This window comes from Dasypus novemcinctus, chromosome 6 (genome assembly GCF_030445035.2).
Source record: "Dasypus novemcinctus isolate mDasNov1 chromosome 6, mDasNov1.1.hap2, whole genome shotgun sequence".
Classification (NCBI taxonomy): domain Eukaryota; kingdom Metazoa; phylum Chordata; class Mammalia; order Cingulata; family Dasypodidae; genus Dasypus; species Dasypus novemcinctus.
In genome coordinates, this window is record NC_080678.1 from 15,066,285 (window position 1) to 15,085,399 (window position 19,115).

The window sequence follows — 19,115 nt, forward strand, 5'->3', positions numbered from 1 at the left end:
AACCCCCAAGACAGTTGCTGGAAGACCCCCGCCCACAAGATTCTGCCATTCAGAACAAGATTTCCTCCAGAAGCCAGGAGAAGCCCCAGATATTCTCCAAGGACTTTATCATTGAACCCTCCCAGGGGATTGATGGGTGGGGTAATCCATCAAAACAGCAAACAGCTGGGACTCCTCCCCTGCCATTAGCAAAGGGATGGAATAATTAATGGTTTAAAAAGCAAGCACCAAGCTCTTTTGCCCTCTTGCCTTTGCCCTGTCCCAGTGCCTGTCCCGGTGCTGGTCCGTGTGCCTGTTCCTGCCCTCTGCGCCCTGCTCCCGCCATTTTTCCCCTGCCAAGGTCACCACGTAAGTAAAACCTGGGCATTTATAATCTATAATGGGAAATTGTAGTCTGTAAATCAGCCCTCTTTATCACTTTTCAGCCCTTTCCTCTCTACCTTGATCTGTTATTTTCTCCCATTTCTCTTCCCTCCCTGCCTTATTACTGGCCTAACTCACCCAGCATGCTCTGGAAAATCATTTCTGCAGCATAGTCAGGAACCTAGAAAAAAATTCAGTAACAGTTAGGGGCAGGAAAAGTTGGAAATGAAGTAGACGAGGGAAATGGATGACTAGAAATAAATGTAAGAAATAGCCAGGTAAATGTGATTAATAAAAACCTAATGTAAATGTCATTTTGGGGAAATAGCTTTCAAAGAAAATAAAAGCAAAAGCTTGGAGATGGGCATGAGAGAAAGAGAATGAGAGGAGGAAGCTAGCTGAAGGCAGAACTTTGTGGAACCAGGTGTGAGAAGAATCAATTATCCCAGGTGAAGAGGCCCGTTGCCATGGTGATATCCCTATCAGGCAGAGGCCACCACTTCCCACCCTCCTTCCCCCGATGTCTGGAGGACCATGGCACCCTTTCCTGCCTGCTCCTGCTCAGATGAGGTCAGAGCTTCTCTTCTCAATATCCGGAGGAGACCAGGCTGCTTGTAGCTGAGGGGTCTTAGGTTTCTGTTCATACCGAAGCCACCACCCTGACATAACCACTACTGATGTTTCTGTATTACCCTCCGAGCCTTTGTCTCTTGCATGTTTATATATTTACAGCATCCAGATTATACACTACATGTTTTGCATTCTGCTTTTTTTTAATACTTTACCTTAAGCCAGGATAATGTTATTGGAAATTTTCCAACAATTTGATTTTTGATGGGTACATAATATTCCATCAAACATCACTCTTTAGTTGTTCCATGAACATATTTTGAGTGCCTACAATGTGCCCAGTGTTGTATGGTTTGTTCAAGGTCACTCTTAATTAGCACCTGAGACTAGAACACATGAGCACATAAATGAATCCAGTACAGGAGGTATTTTCATCTCCGCTCAGAAGCTCTCTTTGCTGATTTCCAAGGCACAGTTGCTCCAGGCAACTGAGCTAGCCTGAGGCCTGATGAGTGGACACAGGGGCACCCCTGTATTTCAGGTGGCTGGCTTGGGTATGGACCAAGTTCTAAACATCCCCACTTTGGATTTTCTGTAGAGGCAAAGAAAGTTTTAGGACCAGTACTTTTCAGAAACGATATGACAATCTACTTCCATGACCTAAGTCCCAGCTGCCTCTTTACCTTCTTTAATTTAATTTCTCAAATAGGTAATACAGTCACATGATTCTAAAACCAAAACAATCTAATAGTGTGTACAATGTAAAGACTCATTGCCACCACTTCGTCTGCCATGTACCTATTTTTAAATTTTTTATTCTAAAATTCTAGTCTAGAGTTTCTTTATACAAGTATAATAAACATGCTTATTTTTTTCTCTCCAACATAAAAAGCAGACATAATTTGACACCTTAGCTTTTTGCATTTAACATTATTTCTTGGAGCTATTTCCACATAAACGAAGATAACTTCCGCAATCTTTACTCCTGTGTAGTATTCCATTATATGGTTGACCATATATGTTAGTCATTCCCTTGTTAATGGACATTTGAGCTTACCATTAGGTGTTTTATCCCAAACAAGCCTGCAACGACTAATCTTTTGCATATTCTATTTTGTACAAGTGACTGCTGGGTCAAAGAGTGAATGCATCTGTAACTTCTGATACATACTGTCAAATTGCTTCCACAGGACTTTGCCAAGCTGCAGTCCTACCAGCCACATTCGTGATCCCACCTTTGAACCCCAGGGAATCAGGATGAGTGACAAGTCAGAAAGCTGAGCCTCTGCTGTGCACCAGGCCCCATGCTTAATAACGGCAACACAAAGAAGATGCCAAAGATACCACCAGCACCCACTTTAAAGGAGACAATGAGACAGACTTATTTGAAAATCAAAGTAATATGTGTCAAAGCACCATACATGATACAGGAAACGCTAAGAGAACCTGGACAGAGGAGTGGTTTATTCTTTAGGGAAATCTTCAGAGGAACTGGACCCTGAAAGAAGAGCAAGTTGCCAAGACCGATAATCAAGACATAGGGAAGAGCACATACAGCAGCCTAGAAGCTCATTCCAAGAACCATGGAGAGTGGAATGGGTGGAGTGTGAGGAGCTCCATCTGGTATTTGATTCAAGCAAATACCAGAGAGAGAGAGACTTTAGCAGACTGAGTCTTCATTCTGTATGAACTAAGCAGTCCTTGTGGGCTTGCAAATGGCAGTGGCATAGTCAGATCACCTCCCAGCCCCATTCTCTGCACATTCTACTCCTTTGGCTCCCAAAACACCAGGATCATGACAGTATGTGTCCATTTCATCCCAGAGGATAACGTGCTGCCTTAACTTTAGACCTCACAATAGCCCCTAACAATGCCAGTTATGATGCAAGAAATGTTTGTACATTCCCATTAAACTGCCTTACAAACCTTCCCAGGCATTAACACCTCCCATCCCAGCCTAATGCTAGAAGATGACCAGAGAATGGGGGATTGGCTGGCAGAATATTGGAAAACAGAGGGTTAAAGATCTGACTCCCCAAGGGAGGAAGGTTGCAGAGCGGAAGTCCAATAATGGAAAGTCAGTCCCAATAGTTACTACGAGCTATTCTTTTCATGATAAGGAATCTCTGCTTTGGCAAGAAGATCTGTGCTCTGCTTCACAGTTGGGGTGAGTGTAACCTGCGCTTCTGGTCTTTTCCTTCCCATCCATCCACATCAGAAAGAGGTGCTGCCCTGTGGCTACAGAAAGCCCTGCTCACAGTAGCTTTAGCCAGCCTAAAAGAGAGTCACCTTTGTGAGGTTTCCCACACCAAGTGGGAAAACTAGGTAGATCCTCTCCAGAGTTCTAATACACCTGCCTCTTTGCCTTCCAGGATTTGGACCAAATTCTACAAATCCGACCCACGCATTGCCCTTGGGAAATACTCTCCCCTGGAAAAAGAGATCCTTGTAAGTGCCCTGAGGTTTACACACAGGAAGTTGGTTTAGCTAGGGTGAGCCAGAGGCTCAAAAAACCACCAAGAGAGAAGTCTTCCCAATAGTGGGCTCCCAAATTGGCTGAGTAGTTTCTACACGTGTATAGCAAAACACTCTCCTACTTAAAAGTCCCAATTGAGAATGTAGCTCTAAGTGACAAAGCTGCCATTCTGGCTGCTCATCTCATGCCCTGGTTGCTCTCATGTATGTTGTCCTGTTGAGGCCTCCCAATAACCCTGGAGGGTCCATACGATTCCATTAACCTCATAGTAGGTAAGAAGTAGAATCAGGGTTTGAACCCAGGATTGTCTGACCCCCAAAGACCTGCCCTCTTTCCCACTACCCATCAGCAATGGAGGGAGCACCAGCCATAAGCTAATTCTTTCTGGGGGTGCCCATGTCCCGGGAGCGTGGACCTTTTTAACCAGCCCCATCTTGTTGTCAGCGCCTAGGAGGGGTTCACACAGTGGCGACAAGAAGGTTTTTGGCTTATAAGCAAGAGGAAGAACGGAAAATGCTCAAGGAACTACAGTTACTGTCCCCAGACTACAAACAGGCATTGGAATATAAGAAACAATGTGCCACAACTCGTGCTGCTTGTGGACCCTTTGAGAAAATATGGACCGCAAAGGTGATTGTGCCCCCAGAGGAGTTCAAAATGCCGCCGCGCGAGAGGATCAACATCAGCAAGCACATTGAAAGGATGCAGCTTGCTCGAGCCCTGAGAAATAAGCAGTTTTTGCCCTACATTGAAAGGTTTCGGAGCGCTTCACTTCTGTCAGGAACAGGCCTGGGTCCAACGGCAACAGACAAGATGGGGGAAGAGGAGGAAAACCTTAATGTTGATGATAACGATAGCACCAAGCAGGAGAAAGAGGGGGCAGAGAGCAACAACACAAAAAGACAAGAGATAAAAATGAATGTAATCTTCAAGTCAGAAGAAAAAAAACGATGTTTAACAAACCATCCAAATGAACGGAAACCATTCCTCCCCACGAGGAAGCTGGAACGGTCCATTACGGGTCCAACAAACCGAAGTCTTTTCCTCTTTTCTGACTTCCCCGGAGATCTGATGCTAATGAATCAGGACTTTATATCACGAGGAGCACACCCCGGTGGTGCAGTGAAGACCGCCCACCGACAAGAAGAAAGTGTCTGGGAAGAATATATGAGAAGATTTGCTTCTCACCACTATTAAAGTTTCATCTATTCTCCTGGATGACCAAGTGTCCTGGTTCTTCTTACTCCCACCAGCTGTATCCCAGGCTCCTTCTTATCCCCTCTTCTTTTGGAAACTTGATTTCCCCTCCCAGATCTCCAGGGGCCCTTATGGTGAGATCTACCTGCTGAGGTTTCCTGGTTTCCAGGAACTCTTGATTCTCAGCTCTCATCCTTACCAACTACCCAAAACTTCTCTGGATGACAGGCCCCTCGTCCTCTCCTTCTGCTCTCGGATCCTATCTATTGTTGTAAGACAAATCATCCCAATATTTAATGACTTCAGACAATAACCATTAATTTCGTTTACAGCAAGTTAGTCTCAGCTTAGCAGGACAGTCCTCTGGGTCTCAGTTGGGGTCCTGTATCTGTTAAGAGTCAATTCCAAGCCAGTTAGATGGCTTTCCTTTTAGGAGTTAGCTATCAGTTAGATTGATGGGGGTCACTGGGCCACATGTTTCCTTCCTCCAGCAGGCTAATCCTGGCTGTTGCAGGGTCCCAGGTTTGCAAGGCCTCTTGAGGCCAAGCATCAGAAGGTGGGCACCATCACTTCTGCCACATTGTATTAGCCAAAGAGAGTCACAAGCCCAGCCAAGATACAAGGGTGGGGAAATGGGTCTCTTGTCTTGATACGAAGAATGACAAAGTCGTATTGTAAAGGACATGGACATGGGGGCTGGAGGGCTGAAAGAATGGGATCATTTTTGCAATCAATATACCACAGTTTTTTTGTTGTTTCTTTAGAATTTTTATTTTTTATTGAAGTATATCACTCATATATATATATACATAAATAATAAGTGTATAGTAATAGTTGTGAAATTACAAAACAAACATACGTAACATTATACAGGACTCTCATACCTCACCCTACCTTCAGTACCTTGCATTGTTGTCAAACATTTTAAACTAATGATTAAAGAACATCCTCAAAATACTACTAATAACCAAAGTATTTTCCCCCAACACACCCTATTATTATTATTTTTAATATCATTTTTACATGAACATACATAAAAAGTGTGTAGTAAAAGTTGTGAACTTACAAGGCAAACATGCATAACATTATACTGGGGTCCCATATATCAACCCACCACCAACACCTTGAATTGTTTGAGACATTTGTCACAAATTACGAAAGAACATTGTCAAATTCTTGCTACTAATCATAGTCCTTATCTTACATTTGGTGTGTTTTTCTCCCAACCCACCCTATTATTTTTTTAAATATATTTTTATGACAAAGTTGTAAACTTATAAAACAATCATGTACATGTGCAGAATTCTCAGACAATACCCCTCTATCAACACACCACACTGTGATGGAACATTTGTCACAGATTTTGAGATAATATCATCAGCTTATTACCAGATCCACAGTGTACATTTGGCACACTTTTTCCATACTCCCCCATTATCAACACACTACATCTTTGGCATAGATGCATAAATATTACATTATTACTGTTAACCACAGTCCACAGGTCAATTCCAGTTTTCCCATGCTTCTCTACATTCCCAACACCCTGCAGTAGTGATGTACATCTGCTCTACCTCAAAAAGAACACTCTTGCATCTGTACTATCAACCACAATTCTCATCCCTCTGGGTTTACTGTGCAATTCAGTCCCTAGATTAGTCTCTAGCTTTCTTTCAATTGGCATTTACATCCTTGGCTACCCTTTTCAACCACATTCCCCTTTATATACCAGTTGTTACTCTCGCTATAATGTGTTACCATCAATTCTGTACATTTCCACACTTTTACAGTAAAGATAATTAAAACTTCTATATACATTAAACATCAGAAGTCCATCTCAGTCCTCCTCTTATCTTCTTTAAGGATCCACCGCTTACCACCAGATATTGAACATATTTTCCTATATTTTCTTCTGGAAGCTTTATGGTTCTTGCTTTTATGTTTAAGTTTTTTATCCATTTTTGCTTAATTTTTGTATAAGGTGTGAGATAGGGGTCCTCTTTCCTTCTTTTGGCTATGGGTATCCAGTTCTCTCAGCACCATTTGTTGAATGAATTATTTTGTCCAAGCTGGGTGGGTTTGACAGGCTAGTCAAAAATCACTTGACCATAGATGTGAGGGTTCTGTTCTGAACCATCAATTCAGTTCCATTGGTCTATGTGTCTGTCTTTATGCCAGTATCATGCTGTTCTTACCACTGTAGCTATGATTTAAAGTCTGGAAATGAGCATCCTCTAACTTTCCTTTTCCTTTTTAAGATGTTTCTGACTATTCAAGACCTCTTACCTATCCAATAAATTTGATAATCATGTTTTCTGTTTATTTTTAAAATGCTGTTGGAATTTTTTCATCAGGATTGCAATGAATCTGTATATCAATTTGAGTAGAATTGACATCTTAATGATATTTAGTCTTCCAACCCATGAGTATGGAATGTTTTTCCAATTATTTAGGTCTTTTTTATTTCTTTTAACAATGAGTTGTAGTTTTCTGAATACAAATGCTTTACATTATTGGTTAAATTTATTCCTGAATATTTGGGATTTATCTCATATTTTATTTTCACCACTCTTTTGACACTTTCAGTTACTTTTATTGATAAACTCTCTTCCAGGCCTCTCTCTCTCTCTGTCTTTTCTTTTCAGGCTGTAGCACACCCCTTTAGTAGTTCCTGAAAAGCCAGTCTCTTGGTTACAAACTCTCTCAGTTTCTGTTTATCTGTGAATATTCTATCTCGACCTCATTTCTGAAAGACAATCTTGCCAATATAAGATTCTTGGCTGGGAATTTTTCTCTTGCAGCTTCTTAAGTATATCAGACCACTGTCTTCTTGCCTCCATGATTTCTGATGAGAAATTGACATATAATCTTATTGGGCATCCCTAATATGTTATGCTTTGCTTTCTCTTGCTGGTCTCAGAATTCTCTCTTTGTCTTTGGCATTTGACAGTCTGATTAGTATGTGTATTGGAGTTGGTCTATTTTGATTTATTCAGATGGGAGTACATTATGCTCCTTGGACAAGGATATCTATGTCCTTCCATAGGGTTGGGAAATTTTCTACCATTATTCCTTCTGCCCCTTTTCCCTTCTCTTTTCCTTCTGGGACACCCATGACACATATATTTGCACATCTCTTGCTGTTATTTAGTTCCCTGAGAACTTGTTCATTCTTTTTCATTCTTCTATTCATCTGTTCTTTAGTGTGTTCACTTTCAGAGACCATTTCTTCAAGCTCATAGATCCTTTCTTCGGCCTCCTCAAGTCTACTGTTATATGATTCCAGTGTATTTTTCATTCCATTTATTGCACCTTTCATTCTCATAAGATCTGCTATTTTCTATGTATGCTTTCAAATTCTTCTTTGTGCTCTCATCCAATGTTTTCTTAATATCCTTAATCTCTTTAAACTTTTCATTGAATTTATTAAGGAGATTTGTTTGAACATCTATAAATAGTTGTCTCAACTCTTTTATGTCATCCAGAGGCTTATCTTGTTCCTTTAACTGGGTCATATCTTCCTGTTTCTTGGTGTGGATTATAATTTTTTGTTGGTGTCTTGGCATCTGCCTTACTAGAGTATTTTTCTGGGTGCAGTTTCTCTCTCTGGTTTAGGCTTTCTTGCCCTTTCTCCCTTACTGTTTGTGTAGTAGGAGCCAAGGATGTAGTTGGTGCTGCAAGCTGTGGGGACTCCAGCTGCTTTTATTGCCCCAGGGACTCATGAATCTTCTCCCAACTTTCTACATTCCCAGGTGTTCGAACAAAGCCACAGACATGTAATAATCCAAGTCATGCAGGCCTAGACTGTAGTTGTCCAGAGACTAATGAAGCTTCACACCCCTTTCTCCCCTGCCCAGCAGGAATGGACCTGCAAGTATGCCATCAATCTATGCCGTGTGGTCCCAAAATACTGCAGTTGCCCCAGTAGACTTCTAACTATTCAGTTTGTGCCAGCCAAATGTACCTTCAGTTACCAGGAGAGGCTGGTACAGGGCCCACCAATTTCCTCCCTGCTTGAGGTAGGACTGAAGCCTAGGCTAGGGCTGCAGGCTGATCTGGGTGAAAGAAGCCAGTCCCTACCATCACTGTGATTTTCAGCCAGCCTGGCTACCCCTCATGCTGGGGGTAGAATCAAAATAGTGACTACTGGCCTCTTTCTGACTTGGACAGATTCAAATTTCAGCTGTTCTTAGAGTTATACTATAGTCAGTCGAATTTACTGAAATCAGTAGCCAACCATCTCCTCCTCCCCTGTTTTTGGGGAACGGAGCTTCCAACTCCAGCCACAGAATAGCTCCTGAGGAAGCTTGCACCATCAGAGTAGGATGATCACCAGCTTCTGCAGCATGGCTTGTATTTCCCAGAGAGGCTGGCACAGGTCCACCCAGCATCCTCCCTGCCAGAGGTGGGGCTGGGGCTTATGCTAGAGCTGCAATCTGATCTAGGTGGAAAGAAGCTGATCCCTACCAGCACTGTGATTCTCAGTCTGCCCCACTTCCCATTGTGCCAGCGTCAGAGTTAAAATAGCATCTACCAGGCTCCTTCTGACCTGAACAGATTCAAATTTTAGCTGTTCTTAGGATTATACTTTAGCCTGCTGAATTTACCAATCAGTAGCTGAAGTTAGTGCCCAACCATCTCTTCCTCCCCTGTTTTGGTGAAATGGAGTTTCCAGCAGTGGAATATCTCCCAAGGTGGCTCGTGCTATCAGTGGAGGATGGACACCGGCCTCCAGGACATGTAGTGCTCCACTTACAAATCTTCTCTGCAGATGGGCAGTCTCCTTTCATTCTTTCAAGGAGGTTGCAGTATGCTCTTCCAGTCTCCTAGAGGCCCCAAACAGATGCTGTAGATACCTCTGGGTGACAGAATAGCAACTGTCCTGTGGCATGAACTGACTCCAGGAACTCCTTAACCTGTCACAGTTTTGATGATTGTCCTCTATCACAGAGTTTTGGAGCTGAAAGCAGCCTGTATTCCAGATGGATAAAAGAAAAGAAGGGTGCTCAGGCCTAAAGATTAATGGCCTGTTCTGTGCTCTCCACTTTCTCCTTAGTCATAGAGCTTCTACTGTGGAAGGCAGAACCAACCCATTCTTATTTCTATGCTTCCTATCTCTTTAATGTAACAAGGCAGATCCACACCTCTCTCCAACAAGTCAATGCTGCTACAGGCCAGGCATGACTATAGCATGCATTTTTCCTTTGAGCATGTCAGAGGAATGTGGCAAGGGTCTCTGCAGTCCATTATTGCTATTCCCACTAAGGGTCTGCCTATGTCCCAAGATTGCAGATTTTGAAGACAACAACTAGGACCCAGAGGTTTACCAAGACTTGTGCTCTTGTTTCTTACAGATATTTGGCCATCAACAAGAAGGATGGCTCAAAGCAGGTTTCAAAGCAAGGCTGGCTCTTCTAGATAGCTATGAAACTCAAAAATGGATTTTCATGGGAGGAAAGAACTTGAAGCCAGAGGTTAGCTAGGCCTCCCTGTGCACTGCCTCCTCTACACACACACTCTGCTATGGGACTCTGCTCTTGTGTGGTCCCTACATCAGTTCTCTGTTCCTTACCAACCATCCTCACTCCAAGACAAACTCACAACCAGCCACCAACTCACAGCCCCTTTGCCAGAATTTCCTGGCAAGAAACAACTCAATAAATCAGAGTCTAATGTAGTCCACATAGAACCTAGGCATGTCAGTCTAAGCTCCTTCCTCCTTTCTTTCCCAATAATCAAGACCGGTGACAGATGGCTACTATTCATAACTTCAAGCAACCATTCCAAATTCTGGGCTCTCCCTCAATGGCCAGGCCATTTTCTTTGTCCTCAGCTAATCAGGGAATGATTGAAGTGCTCACCATACTTTGAGCCATGGGTCTGAACTGGACAGGGAAGTGGGCCCTTAGCCCCCCAGGTGTTGGCTGGGTCAAGCCTGAGTTCCAGGCCAGGTTATTAGGCACAGCATTTTTATTTTTTTATTTTTTATCCCCTCCCTCCCCCCATTGTTTTGCACTTGCTCTCTGCTGTCTGTGTCTATTTGCTGTGCATTCTGTGCCTCCCCGTCTTCTCTTTAGGAGGTACAAGGAACCGAACCTGGGAAGTCCCATGTGGGAGAAAGGCACTCAATTACTTGAGCCACCTCAGTTCCCAGCTTTATTGTGTCTCTTACTGTCTTTCCTCTTTGTGTCTCCTTGTTGCATCATCTTGTTGCATCATCTTACTGCATCATCTTGTTGCAACAGTTTGCCATGCTTGCCCATCATGCCAGCTTGTCTTCTCCAGGAGGCAGTGGGAACTGAACCCAGGACCTTTCATGTGGTAGGTGTGAGCTCAATTGCTTGAGCCACATCTGCTTCCCCAAAGCATTTTTAGCATCTGAAACAAATGAGGATTTTTTTCACCAAAAGACAAAAATTTGAGCCCATGTCAAAGACAACACATTCAGCATTTGAGAGGCATGCTTATTCTTTTACTGTCTGCATCTGAACCCAAGTGCCCCTCAGTTGAACTTGCTCCATCCTCAACAATTCTTTACTCGGTTTAAAAGAATCTGAACTGGTCCACAATGACCGCCACTGTTGTCACAAGGTCAGGCTCCTTTCCAGCTCTCTCCTTTCAGGCTTTTACAGAATCGCAGCTCCCCTTCAAGCAGGAGAATCACCAGCAGGAGACTCCATCAGCTCTTCTTTTCAATAATAACCCAGCCATGGCTGCAAGTTAGGAGAAAAGCATTATTTGAATTATTGTTTTGGTAGCCACTTTTGCCAAGGCAGAAACTGGGAAATGAAGCATCATTCCAAAGTCATCAGTGGGCTCTGATTAAAGAAACTGTATAAACCACAGAAATGGGTCAACTGTTCAACTGGTGTAAAGTTGGACATTGGGGAAAAGGAAAATATTTCCAGTTTTGACATGACTTTTTGAAAAAATGTATAAAATTATGAATATCAAAACAGTCTCTGGAACTCAAACTATTTTGAGAAAGCTTAAAAATAATTTTTCTGGATCCTAAAATTGCTTAGGAATCAGCTTTATAGTTTTTCAGAGTTCTTTGGATAAGAATTTAGGAGCGTTCTCCTTGTAGCTTTGCCACAAACCAGCTGTGTGATTGTGGGTAAGCCTCTTTGGTTTTCTGTGACTCAATTTCCTCATTAGTAAAATGAGTATGTTAAGCTAAATGATCACCAAGGTCCACTTCTTGATTCATTTAAGTGGCTGTTTGCAATAAAATTGGTAGTCAGTATATACTTGCCCACACCTCAGAACAGATGCACCCTAAGTATAATGTTACAAATAGTCCAGGTGGTCCTGCTTTGGAAATGTTTTTACTGAGTCAAATTCTGTGAGATTCTAAAGTCACCTATGAGAATAAATCCAACTCTTTGGAAATAGAAAGTGCTAACTTTTTAAGTTAACCCCTTCAGTTAGGGATAAGGTAGTGCCCTCTTTCTGTTGATATTTTTAGTGCATTATTAAACTACAATATGAATTATTTATCTGGACGTCACCCAAGAATAAACCACAGTTAATCATGTGTGTATATGGATGTGCCATCTTTTAGGAATTAATTAGGAAAACAGACCCAGGTTTTAATTTTTATATGTTTTAGAAAATGTCCTGTATTAAATACATAGTCATCCTTCCCTCTTACTTGGAGTTACATGAACATACCTGGACAATAATATTTGCTAAAGATAATTGACCCCAAGGCCCCATAATTGTCTTCTGATGAGTAGACTATTCTATCAGTGATGTGGGATTATAGAAAGCCTGTACTGGAAACAAAAGAGATCTATGATAAAGAATCTTAACTAGAAATTTTTTTAATTCTCCATTACTTGAGAACATTGATTAACAGAACAGCCTTGGAGTTAGGTGATAGATTAAATATGTTCTTTCAAAAGTCAGGTGTTGAGTTATCTGATAGGCAAATACCACAAGATAGATAAGTAGTAGGTAGGTAGGTAGGTAGGTAGGTAGATAGATAGATAGATAGATAGATAGATAGATAGATAGATAGATAGATAGATAGATTATAGATTGAATGACTGATTTCAGAAAAAAAGAATCTGATGATGGATTTTCAAATAAATTTAAGTAGTCATTATTGGAAAAGTGAGAATTTCTTTGGACTTCCTTGTATTTTGGTATTAGCTTCACTTTGAATTGCCTGTGGAAACAGACCCCATCATCTTCCATTCTTATGACATTTGTAGGTTTGGGGTTTTTTTTTTTTAATTTTTTTGAGTTTATTTTTTCTCTCTTTAATTTATTTTATTTTATTTTATTTCTTTAAAGATTTATTTATTTATTTAATTTCCCCCCCTCCCCTGGTTGTCTGTTCTTGGTGTCTATTTGTTGCGTCTTGTTTCTTTGTCCGCTTCTGTTGTCGTCAGCGGCACAGGAAGTGTCGGTGGCGCCATTCCTGGGCAGGCTGCACTTTCTTTTCACGCTGGGCGGCTTTCCTCACGGGTGCACTCCTTGCGCGTGGGGCTCCCCCACGCGGGGGACACCCTTGCGTGGCACAGCACTCCTTGCACGCATCAGCACTGGGCATGGCCAGCTCCACACGGGTCGAGGAAGCCCGGGGTTTGAACCGCGGAGGCCCAGGGTTTGAACCGCGGACCTCCCATATGGTAGACGGACGCCCTAACCACTGGGCCAAAGTCCGTTTCCTTTAATTTTTTTTAAATGTTAGATTCAAAAAATATAAGAGGTCCCCATATACCCCCCACCTCCCTCACCCCACTCCTCCCACATCAACAACCTCTTTCATCACTGTGGGACAGTCATTGCATTTGGTGAATATATTTTGGAGCACTGTTGCACCACATGGATATTGGTTTACTTTGTACTTTACACTCTACCCCATTCCACCTAGAGGGCCATGGAAGGACATACAATGTCCAGCATCTGTCCCTGCAGTACCATCCAGGACAACTCCAAGTCCTGAAAATGCCCCCACATAATCTGGTCCTGCACAAGCCACACACAAGAGCCCTGTGGAGTCAGAGAGGGTATATCTGTGATGATGGCATCTGGAGTAGGTGACCAGGTTGGGAACAAACAGGCTGGAGAATTTGTGGCCCTTCAACCACGGCAAGACCATTAGCTCCATTTCTTTTTTTTTTTTTTAAAGATTTTATTTATTTTATTTAATTCCCCCCCCCACCCCCCACCCCCCGTTGTCTGTTCTCTGTGTAATTTGCTGCGTCTTGTTTCTTTGTTGTTTCTTTGTCCACTTCTGTTGTCATCGGCGGCATGGGAAGTGTGGGCGGTGCCATTCCTGGGCAGGCTGCACTTTCTTTCACGCTGGGCAGCTCTCCTTATGGGTGCACTCCTTGCTCGTGGGGCTCCCCTACATGGGGGACACCCCTGTGTGGTAGGGCACTCATTGTGCCCATCAGCACTGCGCATGGGGCAGCTCCACATGGGTCAAGGAGGCCGGGGTTTGAACCGCGGACCTCCCATGTGGTAGACGGACGCCCTAACCACTGGGCCAAGTCCGTTTCCTAGCTTCATTTCTTGAAGACACACTGCGCTTCCTTGTACAGTCCACCTCCTAGACTGGGTCTGTTGCCCTCCTCTGAGATCCCATATCAACCTGGACTTTACTCCCTTCATATCTCCATTGGCTTCATCCTTCCACATTCCATCTATCTGTATGTATAATCCACTGGATGATGAGCCTTTTTTAAAAATTTTTCCTTCAAATTAATTAATTATTAGCTATACTTATTTTTTTAATTAATTAATTTCCCCCTTTCACCTCCTCCCACCCTGCTGTTTTTGCTTTCTGTGTCCATTTGCTGTGTGTGATCTTCTGTATCTATTTCTTTTTTTGTCTTCTCTTCCTATTTTTTTTCTCCTCTAGGATTCATCGGGATTCTATCCTAGAGATCCCTGATGTGGAGAGAGGTTCCCTGTCAATGGCGCCACCTCAGTTCCCCATCTTGGTTGCACTTCACCTTGACTCTCCCCTTGTCTCTCTTCTGATGCCTCATCATCTTGTTGTGTGACTCACTTGCACAAGCTCTGGCTCACCGTGCCAGCACTAATGTGGGCACTGGCTCACCACACAGGCACTTGCGTGGGCACTGGCTCACCACACGGGCATGCTTTCTCTTCTTTTTCACCAGGAAGTCCCAGGGATCAAACCCAAGTCCTCCTTTATGGTAGGCAGAAGCTCTATCACTTGAGCCACATCCACTTCCCTGAGCCATTTTTGTAACCTCAGTTCTTAGGCCTATCTTAATCATTTGGTATCCCTAGTACACAGCATACCACATATGCTCAATTATTTTATTGTAATGAGGTTAGATTTTATATTCCTGAAGAGATGGTAAGAATTTATATTATGGTAAGTAGTCTTTCTTGGGGAAAATACCCTAAAATCCATTTTGGGCTGGAAGGGGATACTTAAGGAATCTCCTAACAACAATAAAAAAATGGTTAGGCTCTCTGTATGAGGAAATGAAAGGAAGTTTGTTTTTCTCCTGAGAAGAAGAAGGGAGGGAGAGAAGAGCTAGTGAGATGGGGTGAGTTTAGGCACCTTACAAGGTGAAGGGCCAGGTGAAACCCCCAGGGGACAAAGAGATCATGGACTTTTGAGACCAGGAGTGCCTAGTTATTTTAAGTTATTTGTTGTCTGAAGCTCCAGGGACTCCTCCCTGTAACCTCCATCATCAGAAATGCTCATTGCACTCATGAATACCTTGGATGAATGTGCTTTTGGCAAGTCACTGTGACCTCATCATTTATAAAATGCATTAAATGAAATGGCATGTGAAAAGCATTTTGCTTGGGTCACAGAAATAACTCAGCCACACACAAAAAGCATCATGTCAAGCATTTTTTTTTACAACAACACTCTCTAAGGTCTTTCCTTATTGGCCTCTCTCAGTTAGTCAACAGGTTGCACCTGAAGGAGACTGTGCTTTCTTTCTCACCTACACAGTGGTCCCAAACCTGGTGTAAAGAATGCTAGCAAGGGAATGGCAACTCTTCGGGCTGGCATAAAGATTCACCTAAAGACAGGGATGGATGCAGAGATCCTGGGACTGATGGTCTCATGTATCCCATCTCTGGAACGTATTGTGCTGGGGATGAGGAAAGATGGTGTTAGCTTCACCCACCATCAGGTGGGCAGACGGACAGAAGCACTGACTCCTGGGTTTGAGTCTGGCTCTGTCACTGACTGGCAAGGTGCCCCATAGCAGTCCCTTAACCCTCTAGATATAATTCCAACCTCTGTAAAATTTAACTCTACTTCTATAAAACCCTTGAAATTTTGTGATCCACATGGCTTCAGGCAAGTCTACAACCTCTAAGGGTTTCTGTTTTCTCATTTGTAAAAGGGGATGATAGTCCTTATCTTGCTAATAACTACCAGGTAGCATACAGTTATCTTAGGATTCTGGGAAGGTATAGGACATTCTACAAGATTAGAAAAAAAACCCAAATGATTACCACAATTGACCAAAGTACAATTTGATCAAACCAAACCAGCATGTAGAGGTTGTAATAAAGGTCCAGGGACATGTTGCCATGTGTCTTGAGCCAAACCTGCAGCTTTGATTCTCTTTTAAGAGTTAGCTGACATTAAGAGTATAATTAAAACCTGAATAAACATCTTCAGGCCATTCTGACTGAGCACCCTCTTCCTGAAGCAAAATGAGATTTTTCTAAGGCCTTGAGGCTCTCTGGAGCTTAGCCCCCTGTACCAGAAGATGGAATGGAATCTTGGGCAGTGTTCCTTTGTTATCATGGCTCTGATTATCCAACACTTACCATATCTGGACTTCATCAGCAAGAGGGGACAACTGGTCCTCAATAAGCTTCCCCTTAATGGGGAGGGAGCAGCAACAGATTATTGCAGTGGTTTTGTCAACACATGTCACAAGAAGTCATGATATGTGATGGGCTAAACCAGTTCCTTCCTTCCCTGCTGGGCTTAATTTCTTCACTTCTGTTACCTGGTCACTTTCAATTTAATATCACTTTTCCTTATTCCTTTTCTTTAAATACCCATCTCCTCCTGGATATATGAAGTACTCAGTAAAAATAGAAACTCAAGTTCATGGGCAACATGGTAAACAAGGCTGGCCGGGGAGAAATGGTATTAGGTGACACTGTAGATACCTTTGGGGAATGTCTGCCCATTGAGGCCCCCAACCCATCTTCTCCAAGAACTGAGACCAACACCATATGAATGGACCGCCTATGTGATTTATACTCTATGACTCTGCCCTGTGGGTTATGGCTGATTCAACCAGGATGGATGCTTGACCTAATCTGGATCAATCAGATTCTCTCCCTCAGAATGCCAAGATGGAAATAAGAGGTTCAAGTGAATCTTTGCTGTCCCTTTGAATTAAGAGCAGATAAATTTGGGAGCTTTGGGGGCAGTCATATTCTGTAACGTGCACAGAGAAGAAGAGGCTGCCAGGCAGTGGAAAGGATTAAATGAAGCACAAATGTCAGATGAAGTTACATGAGAAAGAGAGTGGGAGGGCAGCTTCCCAACCTGGGTTCTTGTCCCCACTGACTTTCGATTCTATAAGACCCTCCTTGATCCTTTAATAAATTCCCTTATTTTTTGCTAAATTACCGTAAGTGGATTCTGTTACTTGCAACCAAAAGGGTATTGACTAAGATAATAGCAAATGTCTTTCCCTCAGCTTTCTGTTAACCTGGGTGAGAGAAATATATAGAGATAGATACAGAAATGGATAGACTCATCAATAGAGAAATAGAGAAAAAGGAAAAGATAAAGACAAAGAAATAAGAAAGAGAGATGATAGAAACAGAAATAGGGACCAAGATAGATAGAGATAGAGATAGAGAGACAGGTTCTGCATCTTGCCTGTGTCATTATTGTTCTTTGGAATAGCACAATAAGTGTTGATTGGCTGGAAGGTGGATCACTAAAAACTGAACTTCAATTTTGCTGGAAGAGGACATCTTCTCAGAAGGGCCAAGATGTGACCCAGTAGCTCCAAGAGCTCTCAAAGATGTCAACATGAGTTCAAGAACAGTTGAGGAGCATCTGAGTGCTGAGTATAAAGGTCAGATCCCACCTCAAACACCCATAACAGCATTTGGAGCCAATTTTGTACCCAAAGACAAGGGTTTTTTTTTAAAGTAGGTCCAGAGATTGAACCCAGGACATTGTACATAGGAAGCAGGCACTCAACCACTAAGCTACATTCACTCCCCAATGACAGTAGGTTTTCTGTTTCTTTCTTTCCTTGTTTATTTTTAGAAAGTACTGGGAATCAAATCTGGGATCTTGTACATAGAAAGCTGGCCCTCAACCACTTGAACTACATCTGTTCCCACAAAGGGTTTTTTAACTGCTTCTCATCTCCGGAAATACCGTGGAAAGTTTCACCTTATCCATGGTGATTTTAACTCTCCTGAATTTAAAACTATGTCACATGACACATAACAACCGTGTAGAATACAGAAGATGCAGTCAAACAAGTAGATAAATGAAAATGTGGATTGAACTCTACCTTTCAAAAAGTGACAGATGAAACAAATTAGTCAAAATGGAATTGGGCAGGTAGTGGTGCCAAAAGCAGCACTGCTGCAAATTGTTTGTCTTTTTGAAAGATATCACCATTTTGAGGGGTAAAGTCATTCCCTTCAAGATTCATCCATGTTATCCCGTGTGCGAATACTGCATTCCTTATTACATCTGAGTAATATTCCATTGTATGTATATACCACAGTTTGCTTATCCATTCATCTGTTGATGGACATTTGGGTTACTTCCAACTTTGGGCAGTAGTGAATAATGCCCCTATGAACATTGGTGTGCACATATCTGTTCATGTCCCTGCTTTCAGTTCTTCTGGGTATATACAGAGCATGGGATTGCTGGATCATATGGCAGTTCTATAGTTAGCTTCCTGAGCATTGCCTTCTAAAACTCATTGCAGAGCCATGCAAACCTAAATCAGAAGGCAGGGAGCCATAAAAGGGTTTTTAGCAGAGTGTCAAAATGGAGTCTGATGGTGCTTTAAATGCCTCCGGTGTTTGGGTAGTAGATAAATTCAAAGAGGCCAAGATGGACTCCATCATAGCAAACAACATCAGCAAAAGCAGAATTCAAATCCTGAGCACACACTTGAGGAAAGAAAACACTAGATGAACATCGCTGAAATGGCTTCGCCTGGATGGTACAGACACAGGCAGCTTCAGGTCTAAGATAGTTGATTAACTTTCCTGAAGGATTGAGGACAGGGGAAAAGAATGTTGAAGGACTCAGGGCAGCTCCATCCTGTTTGGGGTGTTCCCATTCCTGGGGCCAGCATCGTTGTTAATCCTTCTAATTCTGATCCTCTCCTCAAAAATCACAACATGGATGACCCAAATCTGATGATCCAACAGACAAAATGGGCTTTTTTTCCTTCACTCATTTCAGAGCTTTTGAAGGAATTCACACAATTTTTTTCAACAATAGGAAATAGAAAAAAATTAATATTCCCTCACCATAACA

At 42.5% G+C, this 19,115-nt stretch overlaps 1 protein-coding gene across 1 annotated transcript; it reads left to right on the forward strand.

The window, feature by feature from the left end:
* The first annotated feature begins 2,883 nt into the window (after positions 1 to 2,883).
* Positions 2,884 to 4,606, forward strand: C6H10orf120 (chromosome 6 C10orf120 homolog). Its single transcript, XM_004477018.3, has 3 exons — positions 2,884 to 3,100; positions 3,306 to 3,381; positions 3,854 to 4,606. The coding sequence occupies exons 1-3, from the start codon at positions 2,904 to 2,906 to the stop codon at positions 4,604 to 4,606; spliced, it is 1,026 nt and encodes a 341-aa protein (XP_004477075.2). The 5' UTR covers positions 2,884 to 2,903.
* The last annotated feature ends 14,509 nt before the right edge of the window (positions 4,607 to 19,115 follow it).